The 11,454-nt window shown below is 51.0% G+C and overlaps 1 protein-coding gene across 1 annotated transcript; it reads left to right on the top strand.

Moving 5' to 3' along the window:
• The first annotated feature begins 439 nt into the window (after positions 1-439).
• LOC123448084 (histone H4) lies at positions 440-939 on the top strand. Its single transcript, XM_045124854.1, has one exon. The coding sequence runs from the start codon at positions 502-504 to the stop codon at positions 811-813; it is 312 nt and encodes a 103-aa protein (XP_044980789.1). The 5' UTR covers positions 440-501; the 3' UTR covers positions 814-939.
• The last annotated feature ends 10,515 nt before the right edge of the window (positions 940-11,454 follow it).

Here is an 11,454-nt window from a genome sequence, read left to right as displayed (position 1 = left end):
TAGCCCGGCGCTTAACGAAGCGCCCGTTTCCTTCTCTCTCTCTTCTTTTTTTGCTCCAGCTCAGATTTTTGATGACGTGGAATCGCTTACAGCCTGCTGATTAGGCTATTGTACCTGCTCCAAGGCAGTTAACATCTAATCCTAACAGTAGCGACCAAACGAGCAACGCGCCCCGCGCAAAAAAATTCATCCAAAAATCGTTTGGTCCCACTTGCCAGAAACCCACCGATGCGCACGCTCTTCTCGCATTCCCGCATCCCACCTCCTCCTCACGAAAGAAACACACCTTGCCCACCACGTCACCGATCCGCGCCACCCCTCTGCCCCCGCTTCCGCCCATTGATCCCTCATCCGACGGATGGCAGCCCGCATCACGCGGATCGTGGCCGCTCCCTGACCGCAAAGCCAGCGGCTATAAATCCAACTCGCCCCAGAGTGTTCCACCATCGACTCCACCTCTCTCACAAAGACAACTCAACCTCACCGGAGAGAAGCGAGAAGATGTCGGGCCGCGGCAAGGGAGGCAAGGGTCTCGGGAAGGGCGGCGCCAAGCGCCACCGGAAGGTCCTCCGCGACAACATCCAGGGCATCACCAAGCCGGCAATCCGTCGCCTGGCCCGGCGGGGAGGCGTGAAGCGCATTTCGGGGCTCATCTACGAGGAGACCCGCGGCGTCCTCAAGATCTTCCTCGAGAACGTCATCCGCGACGCCGTCACCTACACCGAGCACGCCCGCCGCAAGACCGTCACCGCCATGGACGTCGTCTACGCCCTCAAGCGCCAGGGACGCACCCTCTACGGGTTCGGAGGCTAGGCCACCAACCAGATTAGAGTGTCTAGGGTTCGTGGTCGTTGGTTTAATCGCAGCATCTCGCTGTTGTTTGCTATCTTCTGTAGGATCGAATGGAATGGAATGGAAATTGCTAGTTCATTGTTGAAATCTGTTGAGCCTGTTAAATTCCCCATATACTGTCTGTCTCTCAGCCTTTCTGTGCTCGAATCGGTTTTGTTTGTTCTGGTTCATACAATTCGAACTACTATCTCAACTTTTTAGTCTCTGCAGTGTCAAATGTCCACTCCCAACCCTATCCAAGTTCCAAATCCGTCCAGTGAGGGCTTGCAGGCACCGATCCACCCCGTTGCAGCAGCGGCGGCAGAGGTACTAGCTCCACCAAACCCATCTCCGTTCAGCAATTTTGTCGAGCACCTGAGGTTCATAATGTTTTCCTGGTCACCTTTATTTTTAAGCCATCGCTGTTCATTAGTGTTCCATGTCTGTTTCTGGAGCAGGTCGCGTTGCCGCTGATAACAGAGTAGGAGACAGGTGATCGCGCTGGAGACTTGGGATGTATTAGAAGTTCCTTTTAGCTGTAACTAGAAGTTAGAAATGATGAGACACGAGTAGCTGGCCTGACCTTTTGAATTGTGATGTGATGGATGTTCGCTTGAATGTAAATTTCAGTTGTTTACCTTCAATGCGTATTCTTCATTCTGTTCCCCAATTTTCTGTTCGGTACACCAATTTCTTGTTCTGCTGTTTGCTCTGGTCTTTGACACATGTTACTGTGTTAGGATGTGTGATGAACTAGCTACCGTGTTCACGTCAGGTTACGATTCGAACTGTCTTTGCATTTTGGTATTTTAGCAGTCGAATTCTCACAGGGACAAGTTGCAGAAGCAAAGTTCAGTTCAGAATGCCTTGTGGTTTTGGAAGGCGACGGGGATGGAGCAGCCCTGCTGCTTTACTGCCTTCTCAAAAGTTGCCATGATCAGTTTTTAGCATGTCTGTTCTGATGTATATAACTTTTCTCATTGCTCTACAAACTGTAGGGAGTGGTGTTCTGTATTCAAGTTTTTCTTTATGTACTACGGAGTACTAAGGTAAGTCAGCAGTAATATCCTTCACCCATTTTTTCTCTAATATCATCTTTACCCTTTTATGTTTTCTGCTCGAAGTTTGTGGGTTAGCGTATCTTCTGTAGACTCCATTTTGCTCTTTTGGACTTCTCATACCGTTGCAGGCTTCTCAGTTGGACAATGTTTCCTTTCCTTTCCACAGTGATTAATAGTACTTTTTAATGATTTACTGGACAAGGTACTAAGATCATTTAAAAATAGAACCACTTTATCAGTCACTCCATGGATGTGGTTGAAAACTGTTATTCCTTCACAAAATAAGTAGTGCAAAGTTTGGCCCATATTGATCATAGCGGCAGCAAATTGTATGATGATTTGCTGTGTAGTTCATTTGGCCTGCATGTGACATGTTCGTCATTTACATCACATATTGGGCTGGACAGCAGACTGTTTACCACTGATTCATTTAACAATAACTGACCCATCATTTCTTAGTACTAATTTACACCCGCATTTTAGCTTCGTCATGATCCATTTATTTACCGTTTATATTGAGCCTCACCCTAAGCGGTGATCATTCTGTACACTGTTAAATAACAATGCAGTTTCTCAATCTATGACATAGACTAGCGATATCTGTATATTTAAATGACACACGATAAGTGTTCTTTCAAGTGACTAGCTGTTCCTTGTTTTTTTTTTGAAAGATCCAGCTAGATGCTGGCATATATTAAAACATAGCAGGGAGAAATGCCGTTACAAAAGTGACGAGGGATTTGATCGAAGGATCAAGGAAAAAAACGCAGAGAAAAAAAGGAAAAATGGGAGAAATAACAGTCCCGATCCTTCACGGCGGTTCCCAGAAAGGGTGCTCTAAGAACGATGCTCCCGCTTGTCTCCAGAGCTCGACGGTTCCCGTGATTGCGCTCTTTATATCTTGTATATGCGCCTGCTTGCTTGTGAAGGTGCAATCGTTTCTGTGCTTCCAAATCTCCGATAGGATCAGGACGATCATCGTCCTGGTGGCCTTGCGGTGTACTGGTTGAGCCGTTTCTACCATGGTGGCTATTTTTTCGGCTGACCCCCTCTTTGTTGCCCATGTGGGAGGGTACAAAGAGGCGCATCCGGCCCTCGAGGCGGCGTGTGCCCAGATTTGCAGTGACATGGGGCATTCCCAGAACAAATGAGTTGATGTTTCTAGGTTACGCAGGCATAGCTGACAGAAATAGCCGTTTGGCCATCCTCGTCGTTGCAGCTGGTCATTGCACCATAGCCTGTCGCGCAGGAGTAGCCAGGCAAAGATCTTGAGCCTAGGGGGTGCCCAAGTCTTCCAGATTATCTTCTTGAAATCGGACTTCATCATTCCTTGGAATTGTGCCTTGTACGCCGATCTTGCCGTATACGTTTGTGAAGCCTCAAGGTTCCATGTGATAGTGTCAGCAGTTTCTTCCTGAAGTTGAAGATCCCTATCTTGGAGCCATCTATGTAGCCTAATTGCCTCCTCCCAAAGGTGCACATTGTTACCATGCGCTAAGTCTGCTAACCAGGTGTTGTTCCTTAGTGCCTCCTGTACCGTTCTGTGTTTCCTCCTGGAGTGCTTAAAAAGTGACGGGAACGTCGTCTTTAGGGTGGCTGCTCCCGTCCATGAGCAATGCCAGAAGGATGTCGTTGCGCCGTTGCCTAGGACCACTATTGTTGATGCGTTAAACAGGCCCTGTCCGCTTCATCACAAGGCAGAGTCATGCCCCGCCAGGCCCTGTCGGTGCTCGTCCATGCCAGCCATAGCCATCGTAGCCTAAGGGCTCTACTGAAGCGGTTTAGGTTTAGGATGCCCAAACCCCCATTCTCCAGAGGGGAGCAGACTGTAGGCCAATTAACTTTACTCTTTCCTCCACCGAACTCGCCGTCGTCTTGTGCCTAGAGAAAACGGCGCCTAGATGGCTCCAAGATAGGGATCTTCAACTTAAGAGAAAACGGCGCCTAGAACTCTCTGGTTAGGTGTGGCATGTTATACAGTTTAGAACCGGGGCTTCAAAGACGTTTTGAGCAACACGGAGCATATGAGATGTTCCAGGAGCTTAAGATAGTTTTTCAAGCTCATAATCGGGTTGAGAGATATGAAGTCTCCGACAAGTTCTTTAGATGCAAGATGGAGGAGAACAATTCTGTTAGTGAGCATATTCTCAGAATGTCTGGGCTGCACGGACGTCTGACTCTGCTTGGAGTCAAACTTCCGGATGACGCTGTAATTGACAGAATCCTCCGGTCTCTCCCACCAAGCTACAAGGGTTTTGTGCTAAACTACAACATGCAAGGGATGGAGAAGACCACTTCCGAGTTGTACTCGATGCTCAAGTCTGCAGAAGTAGAAGTCAAGAAAGAGCATCAAGTGTTGATGGTCAACAAGACCACCAGTTTTAAGAAGGGCAAGGGTAAGAAGAACTTCAAGAAAGACGGCAAAGTCCAGAGAATATGCTCACTAACAGACGGCAAAAAACTAGGTTCTTTTACCATAATAAGATTGGGGATGATGATATGAAATGTGAGCTTTTTTATGTAGGCTATATACTCTAGCATTTTGATGTCCAGAGCTGGGCTATCTAAATGACAACATAGGTACGTTGTACTTAACACAACATATTTTTATCCTGTCAGCAGAAGAACTAAAAGGAAAAATAGAATGTTCTTTGCATTCCTATTATCTTTTTATGCTTTGGACCATTATACAGGGTTTTCACAAGATGTGAGTAAAGATACTGATGGGGTTATAGTCCTAGGATAGGGTCATAGGCCTGTCATGTAGGTCTTACCCAAGGACTACCCCTCACAAAGGACAAGACCCTTAGTCAGTTCCGATTGAATTAAGGAGTCCCCATCATCCAATCGGTAACAGGTCCTCGACCATCCAGTCGGAGGTTAACATTCGGAGGATATCAAGCTAACCGACTGGATACCACTCGGTACATCGCAACCCCCCTGGAGGGAAATGGTCGTACGTTTCAGGGTGCATTTATTGGCATTTAGGGCGTACGTTACCTGTAACGTACGCATTCAATCCCCACTACTCCACCCCTGTACCGAAACCGTTGTGGAGGGCAGCGCACTCTATATAAGCCACCCTCCCCCACTGGTAGAGGGGTTAGCAACTCATTGTATTCCATATTTCCACTCGACAACAAGCTCCCTGAGCACTGAGACGTAGGGCTATTACCTCCACCGTGGAGGGGCCTGAACTCATACAACCTCGCCATAGCTAAGGTTCTGCCCATCCTTTTCATACCCTACACATCTACTATCAGGTTTATACCCACGACAGTTGGCGCCCACCGTGGGGCAGGCGTCTAAGCGACTTCCCGCGAGTTTGCGACTACTTCCTTTCGCCATTTTCGTCCGGTGGAGATTCGAGCATGTGTCACCAGATCTTCTTCGGCGCTCTCTCCTTCATCGTCGACGATTCGGTGTGTCTTCGGGATGAGCCCGTCGATGTCGAGGCGCTTCCCCGCCGCGGGGCTACGCACTTCCGTGTCGGCGCCCGCGGCATTCTTCTTCTCCAGCAGTCGGCTCCGGTGTCGACCTACACCGCCGTCGCGCGCCGCATCAAGCGGTCCCGCCGTCCGCGGCTCCAGCGTTGGGTGCGACACGCCCAGGCGCGCTAGAACGCATCTTCACAAGTGGCGGTTCTTGAATCAGTTGTGGTTGCCCCGCCATCCCAGCGCTCAGGCTCGGTTCTGACTGAGTTTCCTTCCGAGTACGCGGGTCGCGGGCCTGCATCAGAAGTACACATGACCAATTCCCATGAAGACCCCCGTCAAGCTGGCCGGAACGAGCACGAGATCGGCGAAGCGTCCGGCGCGCGTCGTCCGCCTCGCCGTTCTGCCAGTCGGCACACTCGGCGGAGCAACGTGGAGCTGTTCCGCACACCCCTCCTCAACTTGGCTGCGGCTGCCAAGATAGCCGATTCCCTCCAGCCGACTGATTCAGAGGCTGGTAGAGGGATCGAGCAGATCCGAGCACTGTTGCACATGGCGCAGCAGCAGAATTCGGCGGTCTCCCAGTCGCACAACATGATCTATAATAGTTCTGTTCATGCGAATACGCATCGCTCAGTTCACAGCCCAGGTTCCCATCAGCGGCAGAGAGGAGGCAACCGTTCCATAAATCACGAAGATCGTCGCCGTTCACGCACCCCTCCGCGGGGTGGGCCCTACGGGCCCTGACATCATGATGATCGGCGTTCAGTCGGTGACACTTACGACCCAAGGCCCGACGCAAGAGGGCATATCGCCCAGCGGAGGGTCGACAGGGGCCGAGCCCACCGCGATGGTCGCGATATTGACCGTCCGAGTGGAAGCAGGGCCATCGTTTCTGGTCCCGAGTGTTTCAGTCGAGCCATTCGTTCGGCTGACATCCCTCCCAACTTCCGATTGGCGACGGGAATTAACAAGTTTACATGGGAGTCCAAGCCAGAAACGTGGCTGGATGATTACCGAGTGGCAGTCCAGATCGGAGGAGGAGACGACCATGTCGCCATGAAGCACCTCCCTCTGATGCTCGACGGCTCGGCGCGAGCGTGGCTGAACCAGTTGGCCCCCTCAAGCATCTACAGCTGGGCAGATCTAGCCCGGGTGTTCATCAGGACCTTCGAAGGGACGTGCAAGCGCCCTGCTGGCCTCGTGGAGCTCCAGTACTGCGTCCAGAAGCAGAATGAGCCCCTGCGCGACTTCATCCAGCGCTGGAAAACTCTCTATCACACGGTGGAGAACGTCACCGAGCATCAAGTAGTCTGCGCCATCAAAGTAGGCGTGCGGTACAGGGATCTGTACCTGAAGTTCGGTCGAACAGGCGACATCTCCATGAGCAAGATGATGGAGATAGCAACACGCTATGCAAATGGCGAAGAAGAGGACCGCATCCGAAGCGGCAAGCACAAAAGAGTCGCTAATGGAGATGGGGGGCAACACTCGGAAGCAGAAGGAGAAAGCTCCGACCGCTCCGCAAGCAGAAGCTACAGCCGTAACCAATGCCAAGTTCAAGGGCAAAGGGAAGGCTCAGTTCACCCCCAAGAAGAAGCAGTTCAATAACCTCATCCTGGACCAGCCATGTCCGGTTCATACGAAGATGGACGAAGAGGGCAACCCCATATATGCGAAGCATACCACTCGACAGTGTCGCCTCCTGATCCAGGGGTTCAGCGAAGGGCAACCGAGTGAGAAGGACCACGAATAGGATGAGGAGGATAAGGAAGATCCGTTCCCCCAAGTCCATGCAACCCTGATGATTTTGCTGACGTCGAGAGCAAGAGTCGACTGAAGTTGGTGAACAGAGAGGTGAACATGGCCACCCTGCCAGTCCCAAGTTCCTCAAATGGTCTCAGACTGTGATCACCTTTGACCAGTCGGATCATCCAGCACATGTACCCACCCCGGGGAGACAGGCTCTGGTCGTCGACCCGGTGGTAGAAGGAGTCCGACTGCGCAAAGTCCTCATAGATGGCGGCAGCGGCTTGAACATCATGTACGCCGACACACTCAAGGGGATGGGCATACCGATGTCCAAACTCAGCGAGAGCAGCATGCAGTTCCATGGAGTCGTCCCTGGACGGAAGGCCAAGTCACTTGGCCAGATCGCGTTGGACGTCGTTTTCGGCTCGGACAAGAACTTCCGCAAGGAAAAGCTGACGTTCGAAGTGGTCGACTTCCAGAGCGCTTATCACGCAATTCTGGGTCGCCCAGCGTATGCGCGTTTCATGGCCCGTCCATGTTACGTATACCTGAAGCTGAAGATGCCAGGCCCGAAGGGTGTGATCACCATCACAGGCAATCGGCAGCGGGCTAAAGAGTGTCTGCAGCAGGGATCAAGAATCGCCGACCAGCAGATGGCCGTCCTCGAGCTTGACAAGTACAAGAAAACAGTCGACCCCGCCGACCTGATGCGCTCGAAGAAGCCAGCTTCAGAGTCTGCATTTCAGTCGGCGGGAGAGACGAAGAAGGTTAGCATCCACCCGACGGACGCCACTGCTGCCCCGATGAACATCTCCACCACCCTCGATCCTAAATAGGAAGACGAGCTCACCCAATTCCTCCGTGAGAACTCGGACATCTTCGCATGGAAACCCTCTGACATGCCAGGTGTACCCAGGGAGTTGGCTGAGCACCGACTGCACGTGGATTCCACCGCTCGGCCCGTCCGAGAGCGCCTGCGCCGGTCCGCCGCGCACAAGAGGAAGGCAATTGGGGAAGAGGTGGCCAAGCTGTTGGCGGCCAACTTCATTCGCGAGGTTCACCACTCCGAGTGGCTCGCCAATGTTGTCATGGTGCCCAAGAAGGACAAGTCGCTCCGAATGTGCATCGACTTCAAGCATCTCAATAAGGTGTGCCCGCAAGACCATTTTCCGCTCCCCCGCATAGATCAAATTGTCGATTCGACTGCGGGTTGCGAGCGTCTGTCATTTTTTGATGCCTACTCGGGCTATCATCAGATCCGTCTGTATTGTCCCGATGAGTTAAAAACAGCCTTCATCACCCCATTCGGGTGCTTCTGCTACATCACTATGCCATTCGGTTTGAAGAATGCAGGAGCTACCTTTATGCGCATGATCCAAAAATGTGTCGTCGACCAGATCGGTCGGAATGTGGAGGCGTATATGGATGATATCGTAGTCAAGTCACGCAAAGGTTCCGACCTGCTGACTGACTTGGCAGAAACATTCGCCAACCTTCGTAGGTACGATATCAAGCTCAACTCCGCCAAATGTTCATTCGGTGTTCCCAGTCGAAAGTTACTCGGTTTCTTCGTTTCCGAACGAGGGATCGATGTCAACCCCGAAAAGATCGGGACCATCGTCCGAATGGAGAGGCCGGTCAGAATACACGATGTTCAATGGCTCACAGGTTGCCTAGCGGCTTTGAGCAGGTTCATCAGTCGACTCGGCGAGAAAGCGCTTCCTCTGTACCGACTCATGAAGAAATCAGATACCCTCGAGTGGACAGGCGAAGCCCAAGTCGCATTCACCGACCTCAAAGTCCTACTTTCCACCCAGCCGGTTCTTACTGCTCCGCTCAGTAAAGAGCCCCTTCTTCTGTATATCGCGGCTACAAATCAAGTCGTCAGTACTGTTCTTACAGTCGAACGAGAAGAAGAAGGCAAAGCATACAAAGTTCAGCGGCCAGTGTACTACATCTCCGAAGTCCTGACTCCTTCCAAGCAGAGGTATCCCCACTATCAAAAACTTATCTACGGGATTTACATGACTGCGAAGTGTTGGGGAACGTCGCATGGGAAACAAAAATTTTCCTACGCGCACGAAGACCTATCATGGTGATGTCCATCTACGAGAGGGGATGAGTGATCTACGTACCCTTGTAGATCGTACAGCAGAAGCGATTAGAGATCGCGGTTGATGTAGTGGAACGTCCTCACGTCCCTCGATCCGCCCCGCGAACAATCCCGCGATCAGTCCCACGATCTAGTACCGAACGGACGGCACCTCCGCGTTCAGCACACGTACAGCTCGACGATGATCTCGGCCTTCTTGATCCAGCAAGAGAGACGGAGAGGTAGAAGAGTTCTCCGGCAGCGTGACGGCGCTCCGGAGGTTGGTGATGATCTTGTCTCAGCAGGGCTCCGCCCGAGCTCCGCAGAAACACGATCTAGAGGAAAAACTATGGAGGTATGTGGTCGGGCAGCCGTGAGAAAAAGTCGTCTCAAATCTGCCCTAAAAGCCCCATATATATAGGAGGAGGGAGGGGGACCTTGCCTTGGGGTCCAAGGGAACCCCAAGGGGTCGGCCGAGCCAGGGGGGAGGACTCTCCCCCCCCAAACCGAGTCCTACTTGGTTTGGTGGGAGGGAGTCCTTCCCCCTTCCCACTTCCCCTCCTTTTTTTTTTCTTTCTTTGATTTTTCTTCCTTGGCGCATAGGATTTGGTGGGCTGTCCCACCAGCCCACTAAGGGCTGGTGTGACCCCCCCAAATACCTATGGGCTTCCCCGGAGTGGGTTGCCCCCCTCCGGTGAACCCCCGGAACCCATTCGTCATTCCCGGTACATTCCCGGTAACTCCGAAAACCTTCCGGTAATCAAATGAGGTCATCCTATATATCAATCTTCGTTTCCGGACCATTCCGGAAACCCTCGTGACGTCCGTGATCTCATCCGGGACTCCGAACAACATTCGGTAACCAACCATATAACTCAAATACGCATAAAACAACGTCGAACCTTAAGTGTGCAGACCCTGCGGGTTCGAGAACTATGTAGACATGTCCCGAGAGACTCCTCGGTCAATATCCAATAGCGGGACCTGGATGCCCATATTGGATCCTACATATTCTACGAAGATCTTATCGTTTGAACCTCAGTGCCAAGGATTCGTATAATCCCGTATGTCATTCCCTTTGTCCTTCGGTATGTTACTTGCCCGAGATTCGATCGTCAGTATCCGCATACCTATTTCAATCTCGTTTACCGGCAAGTCTCTTTACTCGTTCCGTAATACAAGATCCCGCAACTTACACTAAGTTACATTGCTTGCAAGGCTTGTGTGTGATGTTGTATTACCGAGTGGGCCCCGAGATACCTCTCCGTCACACGGAGTGACAAATCCCAGTCTTGATCCATACTAACTCAACTAACACCTTCGGGGATACCTGTAGAGCATCTTTATAGTCACCCAGTTACGTTGTGACGTTTGATACACACAAAGCATTCCTCCGGTGTCAGTGAGTTATATGAGCTCATGGTCATAGGAATAAATACTTGACACGCAGAAAACAGTAGCAACAAAATGACACGATCAACATGCTACGTCTATTAGTTTGGGTCTAGTCCATCACGTGATTCTCCCAATGACGTGATCCAGTTATCAAGCAACAACACCTTGTTCATAATCAGAAGACACTGACTATCATTGATCAACTGGCTAGCCAACTAGAGGCATGCTAGGGACGGTGTTTTGTCTATGTATCCACACATGTAAATGAGTCTTCATTCAATACAATTATAGCATGGATAATAAACTATTATCTTGATACAGGAATTATAATAATAACTATAAATTTATTATTGCCTCTAGGGCATAATTCCAACACGAAGAAGGTGGCTCATTATTTCCAAGACCACTCGGTGTCTGTCGTTTCTGATGCACCATTGTCGGAAATTCTCCACAATCGAGACACGTCAGGCCGAGTGGCGAAGTGGGCGATGGAGATGCTGTAGTGCGATATCAAGTTCGAGGCCAAGAAAGCTATTAAGTTTCAAGCTCTGGCTGACTTCATAGCAGAATGGGTAGAACAACAGCAACCGACCCACATCTGCTCGGCCCATTAGACAATGTTCTTCGATGGGTCCAAGATGTTGAATGGCTCCGGCGCTGGCGTTGTGATCATATCACCAAAGGGCGACAAGCTCAAGTACGTGCTACAGATACACTTCAATTCCTCCAACAACGAGGCAGAGTATGAATCTCTCCTCTACGGGTTGCGTATGGCCATCTCACTCGGCGTCCGTTGCCTGATGGTCTACGGCGATTCGGATTTGGTGGTCAATCAAGTGATGAAAGAGTGGGACGTCAGAAACCCCACCATGACTACATACTGCAATGC

This window comes from Hordeum vulgare, chromosome 4H (assembly GCF_904849725.1).
Source record: "Hordeum vulgare subsp. vulgare chromosome 4H, MorexV3_pseudomolecules_assembly, whole genome shotgun sequence".
Taxonomy (NCBI): Eukaryota; Viridiplantae; Streptophyta; class Magnoliopsida; order Poales; family Poaceae; genus Hordeum; species Hordeum vulgare.
Note: the sequence above shows the minus strand (reverse complement) of the source record. Positions and strands in the feature narration are given on the sequence as shown.